The 22,121-nt window shown below is 45.3% G+C and overlaps 1 protein-coding gene across 1 annotated transcript in view; it reads left to right on the forward strand.

Moving 5' to 3' along the window:
- Positions 1–16,887: 16,887 nt before the first annotated feature.
- KAT6A (lysine acetyltransferase 6A) overlaps positions 16,888–22,121 on the forward strand; it is a 61,633-nt gene continuing 56,399 nt past the window's right edge. The window contains exons 1-2 of the mRNA XM_058194548.1: positions 16,888–17,041; positions 18,844–19,762. Coding sequence (XP_058050531.1) covers positions 19,160–19,762 — 603 coding nt within the window. The 5' untranslated portion in view covers positions 16,888–17,041; positions 18,844–19,159. The remainder of the gene's footprint in view (positions 17,042–18,843; positions 19,763–22,121) is intronic.

Consider the following 22,121-nt stretch of genomic DNA (forward strand, 5'->3'; position numbering starts at 1 on the left):
CCGGCAGGCCGGTGAACGCTGAGGCCGAGGGGAAAAAAAACGGAGCCAGTGATTGGCTGGGCTTGAAAAGCTCGCGCGAATCAGGGGAGGCGGGTCGCCGCGGCTCTATAGCAACGGGGCGGTTGCTACGCGGCCGGCTGAAGTTGCCCTTCTCTTCGGCGTGAGGCGGCACGTGACGGGCGGGCTGCGCATGCGCATTTAAACCAGCGTTGGGTTTGCGCCTCGTTTGGCGGACGCTCTTCTAATCCTCGGTTTACGACCGAGTAGCTACAGAAGGAAAAAACGGACAGGCGTTGCTGCTAAAGCGGGGTCGCCGTTCCCACCGCACAAGCCACCTTGGGTGGGTCAGAGGTCAAACCTGCCTGAGCCGTTAACAGCGTAACGAGAGGGAGTCCTCGAATTACGACCACAATTGAACACCCCCCCCATTATTTCTATGGTCAGGCAAGACGGCTCTTAAGCGAATCTTGACCCATTTTATGGCCTTGCTTGCCGCGGTGGTTAAGTGAATCACTGCCGTTGTTAAGTGAGCAACCCGGTCCTTAAGCGAATCGCGCCTCCCCATTGACTTTGCTTCACAGAAGCCGCAAAAGGAGATCCCATGATTCTGGGATTCCGCAACCGTCATAAATACGAGTCAGTTGCCAAGCGTCTGAATTTATCGCGGGCCCATGGGGAATGCCACGACGGTCGTAAGTGTGAAAAACGGGTCATCTGTCCCTTTTCTCAGTGCTGCTGTAACTCTGAATGGTCACTAACGGAACGGTTGTAAGTCGGGGACTGCCTGTACAAGGAGTCCTCCACTTACGACTACAGTTGAACCCACATTTTCTGTGGTCGGGTAAGACAGTTCTTAACTGAGTTTTGACCGATTTTATGGGCTTTGCCACAGTCGTTAAGTGAATCACTGCCGTTGTTAAGTATGTAACATGGTGGTTAAGTGAATTTGACATCCTCATTGACTTGGCTTGTTCCAAAGGTTGCACTAGGTGATTGCATGATCCAGGACACTGCAACCCTCAGTTGCCATGGGGATGCTGGACACCTGGCAACTGGTTCATATTTATAAAGTTTGCAGGGTCCCAGGGACAGGTGATCCTCTTTTGACAAACTCTAGAAAGTTAGCACCCACCCCTCTCCTAGGAAAATGAAATATGCTAGGAAATATTAAAAAGGCAGAATATTTCCCCTAAGAGAGAAATAGAAATCTTAAGACCGAAATTCAGCCCCAGCTCCCTGCCTCCAGCAGATACTTTGGTTATTTAGAATAGAATAGAATAGAATTTTATTGGCCAAGTGTGATTGGACTCACAAGGAATTTGTCTTGGTGCATACGCTCTCAGTGTACATAAAAGAAAAGATATGTTCATCAAGGTACAACATTTACAACACAATTGATGATCAATATATCAATATAAATCATAAGGAAGACAAAAGACTGGGCCAGCTTATCTACAACACAAAAGACATGACCCTCAGGACATGATGGGCTGCTTGGTGGGCGTGGCTTAATGGGCGTGGCAGGGGAAGGTTATTGCAAAATCCCCATTTCTTCCCAATCAGCTGGGACCGGGGAGGCAGAGAATAGATGGGGGCGGGGCCAATCAGAATTTTTACTACCGGTTCTCCGAATTACTACTAGAGTAGATTAGAATTCTTTATTGGCCAAGTGTGATTGGACACACAAGGAATTTCTCTTCGGTGCATACGCTCTCAGTGTACATAAAAGAAACGATATGTTCATCAAGAATCATAAGGTACAACACTTAATGATAGTCATAGGGTACAGATAAGCAATCAAATCGTACTAGGAAACAATCGTAATGATACGATTGTAAGGATACAATGTAAGATAAATTGTAAGGATACAAGCAACAATTTACAGTCATGCCATCATAAGTGGGAGGAGATGGGTGATAGGAACGATGCAGTGGTGGGTTTCAAATTTTTTTACTACCAGTTCTGTGGGTGTGGCTTGGTGGGCGTGGCATGGCTTGATGGGTGTGGCATGGCTTGGTGGGCGTGGCAGGGGGAGGATACTGTAAAATCCCCGTTTCCTCCCAATCAGCTGGGACTCGGGAGGCAGAGAATAGATGTGGGCGGGGCCAGTCAGAATTTTTACTACCGGTTCTCCGAATTACTACTAGAGTAGATTAGAATTCTTTATTGGCCAAGTCTGATTGGACACACAAGGAATTTCTCTTCGGTGCATACGCTCTCAGTGTACATAAAAGAAACGATACGTTCATCAAGAATCATAAGGTACAACACTTAATGATAGTCATAGGGTACAGATAAGCAATCAAATCGTACTAGGAAACAATTGTAAGGATACGATTGTAAGGATACAATGTAAAATTGTAAGGATACAAGCAACAACTTACAGTCATGCCGTCATAAGTGGGAGGAGATGGGTGATAGGAACGATGCAGTGGTGGGTTTCAAATTTTTTTACTACCAGTTCTGTGGGTGTGGCTTGGTGGGTGTGGCATGGCTTGGTGGGTGTGGCATGGCTTGGTGGGCGTGGCAGGGGGAGGATACTGTAAAATCCCCGTTTCCTCCCAATCAGCTGGGACTCGGGAGGCAGAGAATAGATGGGGGCGGGGCCAGTCAGAATTTTTACTACCGGTTCTCCGAACTACTCAAAATTTCCGCTACCGGTTCTCCAGAACTTCTCAGAACCTGCTGAAACCCACCTCTGATGTGGGTCCTGCTGGAAAAAAGAGAAGAATAGGAACAAAACGGAGGTTGGGGGGAGGAGGGCTAGCTGGCCTTAAAGCTGCCCCAGTTGGCTAGCCAGAGGGAAAGCTGGCCAGATTGACGGAGAGGAACAGTCCTTCTGGGAACGTCCATCCCAGCGCCCCACAGAATCTACTTCGAGGGGTTATTATGGGTCCCCCGGGAGCATCAGGCCAGATGGTCGATGGCCTTCTCTTGGCACCCCCTTCCCTATGGGCTTCTCCCGGAGGTCCTGTTAGCCCCCCCCACTCCTTTTGGCAGGCGGATAAAAACAGCGGTCTTTTTGGGGTGAGCTTTTGAAACAAGCAAACCTTAATTAACAGTGGAGATTTCAAGATATTGTTTTGAGGCTGGGAAATATTTAGCCTTGCAAGCTGCCTGCAACCGACAAATAGGCTGCATCTGAGTCGTTTGCAAGCCTAAGAAATCAATGAGTAATGAAGGTAACCCAGGGGTGAAATGCTCCCGGTTCGGACCGGATCGGCCGATCCGGTAGCGATGTCGGCGGGTGGTTCGGAGAACCGGTAGCAAAAATCCCTGGGGCCCTCCATGCCCAGCTGAGCCACGCGATTGTTAGAGTCTTTTTTGTTTTTTACTTTTAAAAGCATTTTTTAAAAGGTAAAAAAGCTGAAGCCTGCTAGGCAAAAAATGGGGTGGGGTGGGGGGTTCATTTGAGAGAGAGAGAGAGAGAAAGAAAGAAAAGAAAGAAAGAAGGAGGGAGGGAGGAAGGAAAGGAAGGAGGGAAGGAAGGAAGGAAAGAAAGAAAGAAAGAAAAGAAAGAAAGAAAGAGAAAGAAAGAAAGAAAGAAAAGAGGGAGGGAAAAGGAAAGGAAGGAATGACTACAATCTGGCACTAGACGCAGCTTTAGAGGATAATCCAGGGCTGGAGGGGACCTGGAGGTCATCTAGTCCAACCCTAATCTAGCAGGACATTGTTAGTAAGTTTCTGTCTTTTGATCCCCCAGTCACACAGCCACGCCCATCCAGTCACATGTCCCCCACCACCAAGCCATGTCCACAGAACCGGGAGGAAAGAAATTTAGATTTCGCCACTGGGATAACCCTGCTCCTAATAGTTTGTCAGGGAAGAGTGCGGCCCTGCAAAGGAAGCTTTAGACCAGGGGTGTCAAACTCAAAGCCCGCGGTCCGGATCCGGCCCATGGAGTGCTTAGATCTGGCCCACGGGGCCTCCCTGGAAACAGCGAAGGATTGGTCCGTGGTACCATGGCCAGTCAAAACGGAGCTCCGTTTCCACTGGCAGAGGGCCAGCCGAACAAACTGAAAACAAAACAAAAAGGAGAAATGTTTCCCCTTTTACACTTGAGCATCCAAGAAGAGGCAGGAAAGGAGAAAGGGAAAGAGGAAAGACAAAGGGAAAAAAAGAAGGGAAGGTGGGAAGAGAGCAAGGAAGGAAAAAGAAGGAGAAGGAAAAAGGAGGAAAGGGAAAGGAAGAAGAAAGGAAGAGGGAAGGAAAAAAGGAAAGGGGAAGGAAGAAGGAAGGAGAAGGAAGAGGGAAGGAAAAAGAAGGTAAGAGGAGAAAGGAGAAGGAAGTGGGAAAGAAAAAGAAGAAATGGAAGGAAAGAAGGTTATAATTAGATTAGATTAGATTAGATTAGAATTCTTTATTGGCCAAGTGTGATTGGACACACAAGGAATTTGTCTTTGGCGCATACGCTCACCGTGTACATAAAAAGACAAGATATGTTCGTCAAGAATCATAAGGTACAATACTTAATGATAGTCATAGGGTACAAATAAGCAATCAAATCATACTAGGAAAGAATTGTAAGGATAAGACGTAATATAAATTATAAGGATACAAGCAACAACTTACAGTCATGCAGTCATAAATGGGAGGAGATGAGTGATAGGAGCAATGCAGTGATGGGTTTCAAAATTTTTTACTGCCGGTTCTGTGGGTGTGGCTTGGCGGGCGTGGCAGGGGAAGGTTACTGCAAAATCCCCATTTCCTCCTGATCATCTGGGACTCGGGAGGCAGAGAATAGATGGGGGGCGGGGCCAGTCAGAATTTTTACTCCCGGTTCTCCGAACTACTCAAAATTTCCGCTACCGGTTCTCCAGAACTGGTCAGAACCTGCCGAAACCCACCTCTGCCCGACACCCCTCTTTTTGACTGGCTGGGGCGCTCCGCTGTCCGTCAAGCCAGCCAGCCAGTCCCAAAGCTGACTTTGGAGGAGGGCGGGGGGGGGGGAGAAGAGGAGTTGGAGGAGAGAGCAAAGAAGTGGCTTCTTCCACGACCGAAAGAGAGACAGAAGACTGACAGCCGTCCATTAAGCCTGGGAACAATTCATTTCATCTTCGGCAGCCGGGAACAATCCTTGCTTCGGTTCCCCTCCCCACCCTCCCCGTCCCTCTCCCCCCACCCCCGTCCCACAGTGTTAAACTTTGCAGGATCCTGCAAATCTTGGGACAAGTAATAGCTCAGGCTGTTAGAAGCCTGTTATTAGAACACAGCAGCCTGCAATTACTGCAGGTTCAAGCCCGGCCGGAGGTTGACTCAGCCTTCCATCCTTTATAAGGTAGGTAAAATGAGGACCCAGATTGTTGGGGGGGGCAATAAGTTGACTTTGTAAATATACAAATAGAATGAGACTATTGCCTTACACACTGTAAGCCGCCCTGAGTCTTCGGAGAAGGGCGGGATATAAATGTAAATAAATTAAAAAAAAAGATGGTAGCTAAACAACAGAACGCAGAGATTTCTTTGTGCGAGGGCTGGTGCTTACAACAGAGGCCCCCTGCCTCCCCCCCACCCCTCACGCTAATGATGCAAGGCCTGGCCTCCACTAACATCAAGTTTATGAGATGGTTAAGATATCCCCAGGGCCTTGGGAATTTGAGGAGGAAATAGCAGCTGGTGCCCTGAAGTGGCAGCCTGCCATTTAGGTTAACTCTTGCCGTGCCACAGCGACCGACCGGCCGGCCGGGTACCAAACCTCCATCCTCAACCTGAGAATCTAGAAAAATCCCTTGGATGCCGAAATCCCTTAGGGCCGTGAGGGCGAACCTATGGCACGCGTGCCACAGGTGGCATGCATAGCCATATCAGTGGGCACGTGAGCTCAGCCCCGGCGTGTATGCGCGTGCCGGCCAGCTGATTTTCGGGCCTTCGGGGCCTACCAGAAGTAGGGAAACAGGTTGTTTCCTGCCTCTGGAGGGCCTGGGTGGTGGTGCGAAAGGCCCGTTTTTCTCTGTCACCTGGCTCCTCTCTAGGAGTCTCTGGAGGCTGGGGACAGCAAAAAAAAGTCACTTCCTGTCCAACCGGAAGTTGGTAAATGGGCCGTTTCTGGCCTCCGGGGGTGGGGAAGGCCATTTTTGCCCTCCCCAGACTCATAGAGAGGCTCTGGAGCCAGGTCAGCGACAAAAACGAGCCTACCAGGCCATCACGTGCCAGGAGTGGGGTGGGGGGATGTCGTGCACTCATACGCAGGAGCAGAGCGCATAGAATTAGGTGTGTGGGCATATGCGCCCCCCCCCTTCCTGGCACACGATGGCAAAAAAGTTAGCCATCACTGCCTTAGGGCAAAACAACTGCCTGGCTTAGAAGTGGAAATTTGGGAGGGGGGGGATGTCAGCATTAAGGGAATCAGCGCAGTTGTTAAGTGAGCCACGCAGTTCTAAGTGAATCTGGCTTCCCCGCTCACTTTGCTTGTCAGAAGATCACAAAAGAGGATCATGTGATTCCCCAGCGCACAGCAAACGGTCATAAATGTGAACAAGTTTAGCAGCATCCGAACTTTCATCACATGACAGGGAGATGCTGAAATGGGTGAAAAACAGTCATAAATTACCCCAAACTGGTGCTTTTTTCAAGAGGCAGCTGGACTTTCTGGTTTTTCTTTGAAGACGTTTCCCTTCTCATCCAAGAAGCTTCTTCAACTCTGTGCATAGCCAAATGTCTATGGAGATTCTCCGTCTTCAAGAAAAACACAGACTTCAGAGGATAATTAGAACTGCAGAAAAAATAATTGCTACCAACTTGCCTTCCATTGAGGACCTGTATACTGCACGAATCAAGAAGAGGGCTGTGAAAATATTTGCAGATCCCTCGCATCCTGGACATAAACTGTTTCAACTCCTACCCTCAAAACGACGCTATAGAGCACTGCACACCAGAACAACTAGACACAAGAACAGTTTTTTCCCGAAGGCCATCACTCTGCTAAACAAATAATTCCCTCAACACTGTCAGACTATTTACTGAATCTGCACTACTATTAATCGTTTCATAGTTCCCATCACCAATCTCTTTCCACTTATGACTGTATGACTATAACTTGTTGCTGGCAATCCTTATGATTTATATTGATATATTGATCATCAATTGTGTTGTAAATGTTGTACCTTGATGAACGTATCTTTTCTTTTATGTACACTGAGAGCATATGCACCAAGACAAATTCCTTGTGTGTCCAATCACACTTGGCCAATAAAATTCTATTCTATTCTATTCTATTCCAGGTCATGGGGGCCTCTGGTGGCTCAGACTGCTAAGACAGTCTGTTATTAACACAGCTGCTTGCAATTACTGCAGGTTCAAGTCCCACCAGGCCCAAGGTTGACTCAGCCTTCCATCCTTTATAAGGTAGGTAAAATGAGGACCCAGATTGTTGGGGGCAATAAGTTGACTTTGTATATAAATATACAAATAGAATGAAGACTATTGCTAACATAGTGTAAGCCGCCCCGAGTCTTCAGAGAAGGGCGGGATATAAATGCAAATAAAAATTAAAAAAAATGTTTGCTTCCCAAAGATGCTTTTTTTTCAAGAGGCAACTGGAGTTTCTTGGTTTGTCTTTGAAGAGCTGAAGAAGCTTCTGGGATGAGAAGCGAAATGTCTTCCAAGAAAAACCAAGAAAGTCCAGTTGCCTCCCGAAAAAAAAGCACCTTTGGGAAACAACCATGATCTGGATGACTGAGAAGCTCCATGGACAAGTCATAAGTCTGGTGGCTCAGAGTAAGACAGTCTGTTATTAACAGCAGCTGCCTGCAATTGCTGCAGGTTCAAGCCCCACCAGGCCCAAGGTTGACTCAGCCTTCCATCCTTTATAAGGTAGGTAAAATGAGGACCCAGATTGTTGGGGGGGCAATAAGTTGACTTTGTATATAATATACAAATGGAGGAAGACTATTGCTTGACATAGTGTAAGCCGCCCTGAGTCTTCGGAGAAGGGCGGGGTATAAATGCAAATAAAATAAAATAAAATAAAAAAGTCTCATTTTTCAGAGCCATTGTCACTTCAAACAGTCATTAAACCAGGGGTGAAATCCAGCAGGTTCTGACAGGTTCTGGGGAACCGGTAGCGGAAATTTTGAGTAGTTTGGAGAACTGGCAAATGCCACCTCTGGCTGGCCCCAGAGTGGGGAGGGAATGGAGATTTTGCAGTATCCTTCTCCTGGAGTGGGGAGGGAATGGAGATTTTGCAGTATCCTTCCCCAGCCACACCCACCAAGCCACGCCCAAAGAACCGGTAGTAAAAAAATGATTTCACCACTGTACTAAACAAATGGCTTTAAGTGAAGACACACCTTTTCATCCGCGCGGGGCTGGCTTGAATTGAATTTTAACGTTAAATTTTTATCAATTTTAAATGGGGTTTTAATGTATGGTAAATTTTAAATTTCCAGGCTAATTTAAATAAGTTTTTTAAATCGCATTTTAAATTGTACTTTGTATTGTTTGTTTTATTCTCCCTGAGTCCTTCGGGAGAAGGGCGGTATAAAAATCAAATAAATAAATAAATAAATAAAATAAATAAATAAGTCAAGGACTCCCTATAGAAACGACAGTACTTTTTACCATACTGTAAGGAGACGAGTGGACGTGCCTGTAAAAGAAGTAAGATCCTTTTGACTTATTGCAGGACACCTAATCCGGAATTAAAGTTCAGCTCAGCCCTTTCGCACAAAAGTAGCTGGCAGCGTCTCAAAAGGTTGGCTTACTGTAACCTGAATGGCCGCATTCCGGGTGACTGCTCAAACGGCACTCTCCCAAAAATTTTTTTTCCCTATCCCTTCTCGCTTGTCAGTGTGTGCAGGGCAGAACTTCTAAGTGGGAAATTGAGAAGGTTAGGGAGAAGGTTTGCTTCTTCCATAAACGAATGCAACGAAGCAATGGATGGCCGTTGGTGGGAATGACCTCAGGGAGAGGATAAAGACTAAAACAATGGTCCACCAAAGAGAAGGGGGCATGGCAAATGGTTCTCGGAAGGGATCCTCCCTAGTTTCTTGGGACCCCCATTCTCAGAAGGGACCCTCCCTAGTTTCTTGGGACCCTCGTTCTTGAAAGGGACCCTCCCTAGTTTCTTGGGACCCCCTTTCTCAGAAGGGACCCTCCCTAGTTTCTTGGGACCCCCATTCTCAGAAGGGACCCTCCCTAGTTTCTTGGGAACCCCTTCTCAGAAGGGATCCTCCCTAGTTTCTTGGGACCCCCCTTCTCAGAAGGGACCCTCCCTAGTTTCTTGGGACCCCCCTTCTCAGAAGGGATCCTCCCTAGTTTCTTGGGACCCCCCTTCTCAGAAGGGACCCTCCCTAGTTTCTTGGGACCCCCCTTCTCAGAAGGGACCCTCCCTAGTTTCTTGGGACCCCCCTTCTCAGAAGGGACCCTCCCTAGTTTCTTGGGACCCCCATTCTCAGAAGGGACCCTCCCTATTTCTTGGGACCCCCATTCTCAGAAGGGACCCTCCCTAGTTTCTTGGGACCCCCTTCTCAAAAGGGACTCTCCCTAGTTTCTTGGGAACCCCTTCTCAGAAGGGATCCTCCCTAGTTTCTTGGGACCCCCCTTCTCAGAAGGGACCCTCCCTAGTTTCTTGGGACCCCCATTCTCAGAAGGGACCCTCCCTAGTTTCTTGGACTGTAAAGAGGGAAGTTTCTATCAGTTTAGAAGTACAGGTAGTCCTCGACTTACAACCCTTCATTTAGTGACCGTTCACACTTCTCAGGGTGCCGTCCGCCAAGCAATGCCGGCTGGCGGCCCCCAAGGGAAGGGCCTTCTCTGTTGGAGCACCTACCCTCTGGAACGAACTTCCCCCTGGTTTGCGCCAATTACCTGACCTTCGGACCTTTCGCCGTGAATTGAAAACTTATTTGTTTATCCAAGCGGGACTGGCTTGATTTTTAAATTTTCAAATTTTGAATTTTTAGTAATTTTATATGGGGTATTTTAGTTTTGGTCAATTTGACGGTTTTAATTTGGCCATTATTGAATATGTATTTTAATTGATATTTTAATTTTGTATATTTAATTGTTTTAATCTTGGCTGAGTCCTTCGGGAAAAGGGCGGTATAAAAATTTGAATAATAAATAAATAAATAAAAGTTACAACAGCACTGAAAAAAAATGACTTATGAAGAAGTAAAAGGTTGAGGGTAGATGTTAATGCCTTATTTTACTGCACCGAGGGAGTTGGAAGTCAATGCCTTTTTGTCCTCTTCTTCCTTTGCTCTCCCCCACTATCCACTTCCCTTTTTCCTTCCCCAATTTCCCTAATGTTTACTTTTGTATTCTCTTCATATGTCATACCGTGTTTCCCTGAAAATAAGACTCTGTCATATATTTTTTTTGAACCCTGAAATAAGCACTTGGCTCTATTTTCGGGGAGGTCTTATTATTTTGGGATACCGGGAGAGACCAGAGGAAATGGTGGGGACTGGCTGCGCGTGCATTTAAATATTTTTTGGGGGGGGGCTTATTTTAGCGCATGCGCTCAAAAGCCCGATTGGGCTTATTATCAGGGGATGTTTTATTTTCGGGGAAATGAATGAATGAATGAATGAAAACTATATTTTTTTAAAAAAACGATTTCCAGCCGTTTTTCGTTTTTCTCAACATTTTTTTCTGATCGCGCGATCAGAATTCAGATGCTTGGCCAGCGGTTCGCATTTATGACGGTCACCGTGTCGCAAAATCACGGGATCCCCTTTTGCGACCTTCTGGCAAGCCAAGTCAACGGGCGAGCCAGATTCACTTAACAACCGTGTGACCAACTTAAGAACTGCAGTGTTTCCCTTGACAGCTATGGCCAGAAAAGTCATAAAAATTCACTTAACGAACATTTCACATGGCAACCTAAATTCTGGGCTCAATTGCGGTCGTATGCTGAGGACTTAGTACCTGTAATCACAGGGGATGCTTCTTGTCTGGGGTACCTCACAAAGCTGACATCGCTGTGCCGCTTTCAAAGTGGAAGACGGTCTTTTGAACATCTCAACAATGCATGGGGAAAGGTGCGCTGGTCTACTTCATAGAGTAATGACCAAAATTGTGGAAATCTTTTGGGAAAAGTGTATTTTTGAGGTTTGATGGCTAATAACACCACTGGTTTTTTTGGAGTTTCAAGAGAATCCTATTCCACTACTGGAATGGCCTGGGAATAGCCCAAACTTTAACCCAATTGAAAATCTATGGAGTTGACTAAAGAAACTTGTTAATCCCAACAATAAAACCCAGTTAATAGAAGCAATCATTCAATCAATCATGGTTTCACATTATAACAGCTGCAGAACTAAAACACTTCGTTCACTCCATGGGAAGATATTGTAAGGCTGTAATTCATGCTAAAGGTTACCCAATGAAGTATTAATTGACATGGTGACAATTTTTGTATGTCTCGTTTTTTTCTATGGTTATCATTTTTGTATATCTTGTTTTTTCTACGTCTTTCACTTTTCTTCTTTATACGATAACTGCTCTTCTAATAGCAAATCCTTCATAAAAGTTATTGCATTACATTCTTGATTAAATTATCTTTCCATCGATATATAATTTTATGGTACTAGTCCCCCAAAAAAGTGGTGTTATTAGCTAGTTTTAGAAAATACACTTTTCCCAAAAAAGTTTCCACAATTTTGGCCACTACTGTAAATCATAATAGGATGTCGCTTTGGCAGAATGTACTGTTTGAACCTTCACCATTTGTAATTGAAAACCCTCTTTGTGACTTGGGCTATTTCACAAACTGAACCTTTTGTTATTCAGACCAGGTTTAAAAGAAATCATAACTCAAATGAGATGGATGAACCAAGTCATTGGACTTCAGCTCTCGAAAGAGACTCTGTCAAAACTCCAAGGATACTTTTATCGTTTGCATCTGGAGTAATTTTATTTTAGGGTTAAAAATTCAGCTTCAAAATCATGTTGGTTTCATGGAGCAGGGGTCTCCAACCTTGGTCCCTTTAAGACTTGTGGACTTCAACTCCCAGAGTCCCTCAGCCAGCAAAGGGACCAAGGTTGGAGACCCCTGCCATGGAGGCTGTTTTCTTTTATTATTAATTTCCAGGAAATCCTAATTTGGTTGAGCTAATGAAGCAGCGATACTCTTTATCATCTTTTTTTAGTATGTTAATATTTGCATTTACATACTTTTTAATTTACATGAATTACATTACATTACATTAACACACTGCATTACAATATGTAGATATTATAGTTGAATATATACTATAATAAATAGGTTTATCAACTACCCTGCCTTTGGAAACACCTTTGCAAACATACTGGCTCCTGGTGTGGTTTACAGAGAATCGCAAACCTATCCCCTCTTTAGCTGAAAATGCAAGAACCCAGCTTGCAGATTTACTTGGTACAAAGTACTGTACAGTTGTGTACAGCCGGAAAATCAGATTCCTTGTGAAAAGTATTAATAACGAACACAACAGGGGTGAAATCCAGCAGGTTCTGACAGATTCTGGAGAACCGGTAGCGGAAATTTTGAGTAGTTCGGAGAACTGGCACATTACCACCTCTGGCTGGTCCCAGAGTGGGGTGGGAATGGAGATTTTGCAGTATCCTTCCCCGCCATGCCCATCAAGCCATGCCCACAGAACCGGTAGTAAAAAAATTTGGATTTCACCACTGGTTGAAGTCCACAAGTCTTAAAGTTGCCAAGGTTGGAGACCCCTGATATATATTATTTGTACCCACTTTTTATTATAACTCAGGTATATGTGGTGCTTTCTGCCATAATAAAGATTTGCTGCTGGTGGTGATGTTAATCTTTTCTGTTTTCTCTGACCAAGAAAAGCCTCGAATGGTGTAGAAATCTGCTTGCCTTTGGCATCCAGGGTTTGGAAAATAGTCAAGGCAGTCCCTGGGAATGGAGGAAGGAAGGGCTGGACATGGGCTGGCAAGGAAAAAAAATTCAGGCTGGTCTAGTTTTCTGCTGGTCGAAGGATGGGTGGGGAGGAACTCAACCAGAGGAAAAAAAACTCTTCTTAAGCCGTGTTCCCCAAGAATATTATACTTTAAAGAACCAGCCTGCCCTGTCCATGTTGAAGATGGCAAACGATCATACAGTCCTCTACAAATAAAAGTCTCTTGATTTTGTTCTTGGCATCCAAAATTCTCTGGTTTTGAAATTCCTGTGCTACCGTTATTTGATTTTGTGTGTTAAAAGTGTGATATTGCACCTTGATGAAGGTATATTTTATATACAGACAAATTCCTTGTGTGTCCAATCACACTTGGCCAATAAAAAATTCTATTCTATTCTATTCTATTCTATTCTATTCTATTCTATTCTATTCTATTCTATATTTTACCAGCTCAAACAGGCAAATTTTAGAGCTTAGGTTTAATTCTTTAATGTGCCCTTTCCTTTGGACTGGAACATAAAGGAAAAGGTTCTTCTTGCGCATATGTGCTAGTTGTTCCTGACTCTAGGGGCCGGTGCTCATCTCCGTTTCAAAGCCAAAGAGCCAGCGCTGTCCGAAGACGTCTCCGTGGTCATGTGGCCAGCATGACTCAACGCCAAAGGCGCACGGAACGCTGTTCCCTTCCCACCAAAGGTGGTCCCTATTTTTCTACTTGCATTTTTTACATGCTTTTGAACTGCTAGGTTGGGAGAAGCTGGGACAAGTCACGGGAGCTCACCCTGTTCGCGGCATTAGGGATTCGAACCGCTGAACTACCCATCTTCTGATTAACAAGCTCAGTGTCTTAGCCACTGAGCCACCACGTCCCTTTGGACAGGTACATAGGTGCAAATAGATGATGTTTAAACATATATATTTATTTATTCTGTAGTATAGTGAGACGCATAAAAAAGTAAATAGTACTAATATGAATAATAGAATTGGAAGGGACCTTGGAGGTCTTCTAGTCTAACCCTCTGCTTAGGCAGGAAACCCTACACCACTTCAGACAAATGGTTATCCAACCTCTTCTTAAAAACTTCCACTATTGGAGCATTCACAACTTCTGGATAGTTAATAGGAAGAATGAGAAGAATAATAGCAATGCAGCCTTACTAAATAGTTTGACAGTGTTGAGGGAATTATTTGTTTAGCAGAGTGATGGCCTTCGGGAAAAAACTGTTCTTGTGTCTAGTTGTTCTGGTGTGCAGTGCTCTATAGCGTCGTTTTGAGGGTAGGAGTTGAAACAGTTTATGTCCAGGATGCGAGGGGTCTGTAAATATTTTCCCGGCCCTCTTTTTGACTCGTGCAGTATACAGGTCCTCAACGGAAGGCAGGTTGGTAGCCATTGTTTTTTCTGCAGTTCTAATGATCCTCTGAAGTCTGTGTCTGTCTTGTTGGGTTGCAGAACCAAACCAGACAGTTATAGAGGTGCAGATGACAGACTCAATCATTCCTCTGCAGAATAGAGGAACATATGCTGAGTATGTTCCTCTATTCTACAGAGGAATACATACTCATAACATAAGAGGAGCATCCTCATAACATACTAAGCAAAGCTAAGATGGGTTGGGTACATTAGTGACTCAACCCATCTCCCATATAGTCTTCCTTGTGCTGCGTGCGCCAGTCGGTTGCCTTTGAAGTCAGTGCAGGTAAATCCTCGCCTTACAACCGTTCGTTCAGTGACCGTTCAAAGTTACAAGAAGAGCCAAAGAAGCTCCTTGGGTGAGAAGCAAAACGTCTTCAAAAGAAAAGAAAAAAACACTCAAGAAAAGTCCAGTTGCCTCCTGAGAAAAAGATCATAACTATGAAAAGGTCATAACTATGAAAAAAACAGTCATAAGTCCCATTTTTTAGTCCTGTTATGGCTTTTTAAAAATATATATTTAATAAGTTTTTTATTTATAACACAACACAACAAACACAAAACACATAATGTACATTCCCTTTTCACAACTGTTTCGTAGCGGTGATCTAATATTTACATTTTCTCCCAATTCCCTTTATAATATTTATGTCCTTCTTGTCCCATTATCCCTAATTACTCTATAATTCCTATCACTTATAATATTTAAATTTGTACATTTTATATACTATCTTGCATACATCTTGCAATTGTTTCTTCCCTTTTATCACTATTCATTTTTTCTAGTCTCCAGCCACTTGTACCATTAATCCCATATTACATAATATTCTGTACCTTCCCTTTCTTTAATTTCTTTTGTTAATTTGTCCATCTCGGCCCAATCTAAAATTTTCTTTATCAGTTCTTCCTCTGTTGGTGTATTACCTTTTTTTCCAATTTTGTGCATATAAAATTCTTGTGGCCGTTATGATCCGTAAGATTTAAGTATTTTATGTCTTTGGTATAATGTCTGGTAAAATATTCCTGACAAGAACGTCTCTGGTTTCCAAATCAATCGGTTGGTCTGTTATTTTTTCTAGCCATTTTTTTGATTTTGGCCCAATACTTTTTTTGCGGCTGGACATGGCCACCAAAGATGATAGTATGCTCCACAGACAGTAGTGGGATTCAGCCAGTTCGCGGCTATTCGGGAGAACCGGTTGTTAACTCTCTAAGCAGTTCGGAGAACCGGTGGTTGGAAGAAATCTTATTTTGTTTTTCTCCCCACTTTACAGGGCTAATCCTGTAAGGCAGGCAGGAAGGAAACATTCTGGTGGTGTTTCTAGCCTAATCTTTATCGCCCTGCTTACAGAAACTGCCTCCCTGGTTTAACCCTTATTACATTGTAACAGTGCGTGAGGTTGAGTTGGCCACGCCAACACGGTCACATGACCACCGAGCCACACCTACCCAGCTGGTCATTAGGGCAGAGAACCAATTGTTTAATTATTTGAATCCCACCACTGTCCATAGACCTTGTTACACTGCCAGCAAATTGGTGGCTTTTCAATGGTCACTAACCGGACGGTTGTAAGTCGAGGACTACCTGCAAAAAAAACCCAAAAAAACACACCCGATCCTGAAACCAGACAGAGTCCGATGTAGGTAAATTTAACCCTACTGGAAGATGCAGGGACCTGGTGGAGAAGAGTAGAATAGAATAGAATAGAATAGAATATTAATAGAATTAATATTAATAGAATATTAAATTTAATAAATAAATAAATAATAGGAATTTTTTATTGGCCAAGTGTGATTGGACACACAAGGAATATGTCCTGGTGCATACCAAGGGAAACGATGCTGCCTGTAAGGTCCTTGGGAAGCTCGGGAGCGATTTACTCTCGAGTAGAGGCCAAATATGTGCAAGGAAGAGATAGGATCGCGGGGCGCTTGCAAAGCTAGGGATGCCCTCTTACTCGGGTGTGTGTGTGTGTGCAAGCACGCCTCGAACTGACTATCCTAAAAGCCCGGAAAGGAGCCGCACAACACCGGTTGCCGATGCGCGTCTGCTCAGCCGACTGTTGAGCTCCTTTGGATCGCGGAGGCTTAAAACCGCGCAGGTGAAGAGAAGGCGGCTGGCCCTTCCCGCGCCACCTCGCCGCGAGCTCCCCTGCCCTTACTCCGGAGCGAGCGCGCAAGGAGCGATCCAAGAGCCTGCCCCCAATCCTTCGCGCGGGCTCCCGCCGCCGCCAGCAAAGGCTGCTGGCGCTGGCTTGCCAACCCGGAGCTCCGCGCCTGCGCAGAGCCGCGCGCTCGCCCCCCTTCCTCCCTCCCTCCCTCCCGGCCACACTCCCTGTCCCCAAACCGCGCGCGCACCCCCTCCCTCCCTCCCTCCCTCACACACATGCAGACAGACAGGCCGCGGCTGCTCCTCAACCCGCCGCCCTCCTCCTCCCACCCTCCCGGCCACACTCCCTGTCCCCAAACCGCGCGCGCACCCCCTCCCTCCCTCCCTCACACACATGCAGACAGACAGGCCGCGGCTGCTCCCTCAACCCGCCGCCCCTCCCTCCTCCCTGTTCCGTGCCGCTCTTTCCTCCCTCCCTCCCTCTGTCTGTCGGAGAGGCTGTTCCCACACCCCTCCCCCGCGGCCGGCTCCTCCCCCTCGGCCAGGCTGTTCCGCTGCCAAGGGCCTCTCCGCCCTCCGCAGCGCTACGGACCCAAGATGGCCGCCGTGTCAGTTTGGGTCTTCGTTGCCGTCTGGCCTGAGGCGCCTGGGCTCCGCCTCTCCTAGGCCCCGGTAAGGCTCGGGCCGCCGCCGCGGGGCTTCGGGCGGCCCTCGGCGGAGACGAAGAGGCGGCGGGGGGTGGGACGGCGGCGGGAAGGGGGGGACGGCGGCGGGGAAAAGGCAAAGGCGCCGGAGCGTCAGGCCGAGAATCGCCTCAGAGCCGGCGGCGAGTGAGAGAGAGAGAGAGGGAGAGAAAGGGCCCTGCGCGGGCTTCTCCGCCTCAGGCCCCGCGGCCTATTCAGGCCCCAGCTCGCGTTAGGGACGCGCGGCAGGTGCAAGGCCGCCTTGGGCCGGAGAGGAGCCCAGCCGCGCGGGGCCTCCTCGCTCCTCACACGCCGAGCCCGGCCTCCGGGGCGCCTCGGCAGGCAGGCCGGAGCGGCCGCCGCGCTTGGGCGTCGCGGGTTAGGCCTCTCTCTCTCTCTCTGTCTCCTCAGCCGGGGGCGGGGGCTCGCTCGGGCCGCCTTTTCCCAGCGAAACGGGGGAAGCGAATAGACTGGGCGCCGGCGGCGGAGCGGCTTCGTTCCTCCGGGCCTTCCGATCCGGGTTCCCTGCGTGGCCGCTTCTCTCCCCCAGAACCAGCCTCGGGTGGTTTTTCCCCCCCCCCCCGTCTCTGTTTTTTTTTGGGGGGGGGCTTTCTCTCTTGTCTGTTTGTCTCCGCCGGGGCATCTTTGGCCGGCCCGAGTCCCCTTTTTTGCAAGGCTGATTTTCCCTTCAGAGGAGCCCGCCTGGTTTAGGATTTAGGAGACGGAGGGGCCGGATTGCCGCCCCGCCACGGGGAGCCGCTTCGGGCGGCCGTAAAAGAGAGGATGGAAAAGTTTCCCAGGGAAAGTTACTTACTTTTCCCCACACAACGGAGAAGCTTCTCGGCCGCCTCCTCCTCCTCCTTCTCTCCGCCTGGGAGACCAACTCGGAGTTGTTGGCCAGTGACGATGCTCGTCCCAATTTTGCGCTTCTCTTTTCTCTCTTTTATATTTTTCTCTCTCCTTTTTTTAAATAAATAAATAAATAAAATCCGGGATGAGAGTTGAGAAAGTTTGCCCACCAGTTGCCCCCCCCACCATTGATTGGCGTGTGTTTGAAAGAATATAACCCTCCTGCCTGTTAAATCCTGAATATAACCCTCCTTGCCTGTTATAAAAAAAAAATATGTCAGCTATAGGTCTATGACAATCTTGCCTTACAAACGCCGACTCTCTTTGTTTTCGAGTTGTTGTGTTTTGTTTTGTTTTTGGCCTGTGGGTAAGAAGGAGTGGTGGGTTTTTTAAAAAAAAATATTTATTTATTTAGTTTGTCAAGCATGGATGAGAAAACAAGCATCAGTATGAACATAACGTGTATAAACGTTTCTTTTGGAAGGGGTTTGCCCTCCCTGCTTGTTTTTTTGGCCTGTGGGTAAGAAGGAGTGGTTTTTGTTTTTGTTTTATTTATTTATTTATTTATTTATTTAGTTTGTCAAGCATGGATGAAAAAACAAGTATAAGTATGAACATAACACATAAACATTTCTTTTGGAAGGGGTTTGCCTCCCTGGTGTAAAACTGGAGCTTGGTAAATGTCATCTGGCTGCCAAAAGTTCAGTTGTTGAAGTGGGTCAGGGAGAAGAAGAAAAGACTGATAATTGATGTCTAAAATAACCAGTTCTGAAATGCTTTCAGTTTCAGTTGTAGAACAAGTAAAAATGTTCTTAGAGGTAATTGGGGACGGGTGTTTATAAACACTGCTGTTATGAGATAACAAATCCTACAATATCTTCAAGGAGTGTGTGTTAAGTTGCTTAATCTATGTTTTTTCTTCTTCCCCTGCTTTTCTTGCAGGTGCACAGTTTGCCTGTCAAAATTGGGAATACTAAGCAGTGGAATGAAATGTATTGACATCTTTTTTACTTGCGTGGATACATTTTTTTTTTCATCTGGTTGTTTTTTTTTTTTTTTTGAAGGGGGTATTGGAAAACATGAATCAGAAGTAGGAAATACTCATGTTTGAAAAAAATAAGAGCAATTTGGGGCCCAAAACGCATATGCTATGATTAACTGGTCCTCTTTCTCCGACAGTGTGTTTTCCCATTGTGTGAAACTCCTTCAGCATAGGGATAAGGGATAACGACTCTATGGATATAAAGAATTTTTCACCATGGTAAAACTCGCTAACCCGCTGTACACTGAGTGGATTTTGGAGGCAATTAAAAAAGTCAAGAAGCAAAAACAACGGCCATCGGAAGAGAGGATATGCAATGCCGTCTCTTCATCCCATGGTTTGGATCGCAAAACTGTCCTGGAACAGTTGGAACTGAGTGTTAAAGATGGGACTATTTTAAAAGTTTCTAATAAAGGACTTAATTCCTATAAGGATCCCGATAACCCTGGGCGAATAGCACTTCCTAAACCACGGAACCATGGAAAGTTGGATGGTAAGCCAAATGTGGACTGGAATAAACTGATTAAAAGGGCAATTGAGGGCTTGGCAGAGTCTTCTGGTTCATCTTTGAAGAACATTGAGCGTTACTTGAAAGGGCAGAAGGATGTCTCAGCTTTGTTTGCCAGCAGTGCCCCTTCTACCTTTCACCAGCAGTTGAGGTTGGCTATTAAGCGTGCTGTTGGCCATGGCCGACTCCTTAAAGATGGACCTTTGTATCAACTCAACACGAAAGCAGCCACACATGCAGATGGGAAAGAGAGTTGTGAGTCTCTTTCTTGTCTTCCTCCGGTTTCACTCCTTCCACACGAAAAAGATAAGGTAAGAATTGCATGCTTGCTGAATCTTTGCTAGTGGCAATGAATGATCTCCAGGCCTACCTTGAGTTGTGGAATTGTAGAAATGTACGTAACTAGCGAGCTGTGTGCTGGAATTTTCCAGTTCCGTTCTTGGCTCAGAAACTGACTTTCTATCGAGACCTCTCTTTATCAGGTTGTGCCATCCTCAGAGTCAAGATTACAGTCCAGTGCTACCTTGCAAAGTTTTTTGAGAGGATTTTTGAGAGTGCATATGTAAATTATCTAAGGTGATATATAATCAATAAGTAAATTATCTAAGGTGATATATAATCAGTAAGCAGCCTGGACATCTGATACATATATTTAAATTGTAAATTTAAAGTGCTGTTAAAAAAAACACCAGGGAGAATCATTTTTGAAGGATGGCACAAGTACTAAATTTATGCAGTGCATAATTGTCACTGGTACTGGTTGTTTCATTGGAGAGTAAAATTTGTCAGTGGAAATATTGTCATTATCTTATTAAGTACATATATTCAGATTCCCAGATCTGCTCAGAAGTAGGGATGGATTTAATGTGGCAAAATACATATTTAATTTTTAATATAATGGTACCAATTCGCAATCCTAAATTTGGGACCCTTGGGTGGTAACCCCTGACTGGTTTTAAAAGAGCTTTGTAATTAAATAGGGCTCATCCTGGCAGATTAGAGACGACCAGGAACTCGAGGGCTGTAGATTAGATTGGGAAATCAAGATGGTAATTGCAAATCATGTTGATATTATTGCCAAGAATCTCTGATGTTTGTATCTGTATCAAAAATCAAGCTAGACTCAAAGGTGTCCCTACATTGATATTTGCGTATATTTAAAAGAATATAACAATCATATCTGTTAATGTTATAAAATATATTCAGTGTTTGCTATTACAATTTTTCCTGCAACAGAACTCTTACCTGAACTCTTACCTTGTCTAGAATGGTATAGAGAAGTATCCTGCTTGAGGAGGGGGTTGGACTAGAAGACCTCCAAGGTCCCTTCCCCAACTCTGTTATTCTGGAACTGCATTTATAATTTTAGGTTAGTCCCTGGTTACCGGCAGAATTAAAGATGTGGATTTGTTTTCTAACTACAGTATTTTCTAACGGTGTGATAAACATACTTTGCCCTGTTCTTCTTCCCTTAGTCTTCATTGATCCCTTAATAGCGTTATTCAGTGCTTATCATGGTGGTAATAAGAATAGGGCTGTGCATTGCTTCAAAGTCAGATCCTAAAAGGTACTTTGGAACATCAATATAGCAGCTGCCTGTAACTCACAGTCCGACATGGCTTTTCCTGGGATCACACAGCAACTGCAGAGGGTGACCCTGAGAAAGGATACAGTTGATTAAAAGAGTTCAGAGGTGGTGCTACATTAGCAGTGGCATCCCGCTGGAGTATTTCAGATCCAAACTCTGCGCAGACCCACCAGTAGTTATGCACTTGAATTCCTTTCACTAGTCCTAAAGCACAGTTGCTTTCAGAAGTAGGAGGAGAACATTGGGAGTACGATACAGCAACAAGAGAAGAAAGTCATTTTTGCTTGGTGATCCTATAAATCCAGTAGAAGTGGTGTAATCATCTGCAACAGTTACAGGTTGACAATGAAGCGTCCACAGAAGGAAGTTGGAAAGCTATTCAGTTTTTTTTTCTAAGCCCAAGCTTGTCGGATGACAAATAGTTGGCTCCTAAACTCAGCTCACCTTTGCATTGAGTAAGAATAGTATTGGGCAACCTGTCGGGCAGCAATGTGACCATTAAGAGTTTTGCTAGCCAAGGAGGTAGCTTATGGCAGAGAATTTAGCAAGCTGGGGCTTGAGTCTACTATATCACTTACATAGATGATGCTGTCATTCTCAGGCCTCCTTGAGTTTTAAAGTGCCATTGATCTCCGAATGATTTTTCTGTGTACACTATGTCAATTTTGTTGACAGTTTTAAAGTTTTGAGTCTTGATAGATTTGAAATCTTAAGAATGAAGCGAATGAATTGCCAATGTCATGTCTAACAGAATGATATGTATGCAAATATTACAGTGTAACCTTGTTTACAATTTGGGGGGTATATTTGTTTGTTAAATTTATAGTCTGCCTTTTTCAAGTCTTACCAGCCTGTCTCCTTGCAAGAGAGCAGGCAGTGCTGCTTTAGTGTCTATCCTGACTGTTGTTACATTTACTGTCTTGTTTAAATGGAGAAGTTCTATATTTCTGGAAACCTACAATTCTTCCCTTTTAAGGGATGTTCTGTATATTATAGCATATCTAGTTTTATCTCCTGCATTAGTTGTGTGAGATAGATTGATCTGAGGAAAGTAACCCTATGATTTACGTTAGGAGAATTTT

Source organism: Ahaetulla prasina, chromosome 9 (assembly GCF_028640845.1).
Source record: "Ahaetulla prasina isolate Xishuangbanna chromosome 9, ASM2864084v1, whole genome shotgun sequence".
NCBI classification, from domain to species: Eukaryota; Metazoa; Chordata; class Lepidosauria; order Squamata; family Colubridae; genus Ahaetulla; species Ahaetulla prasina.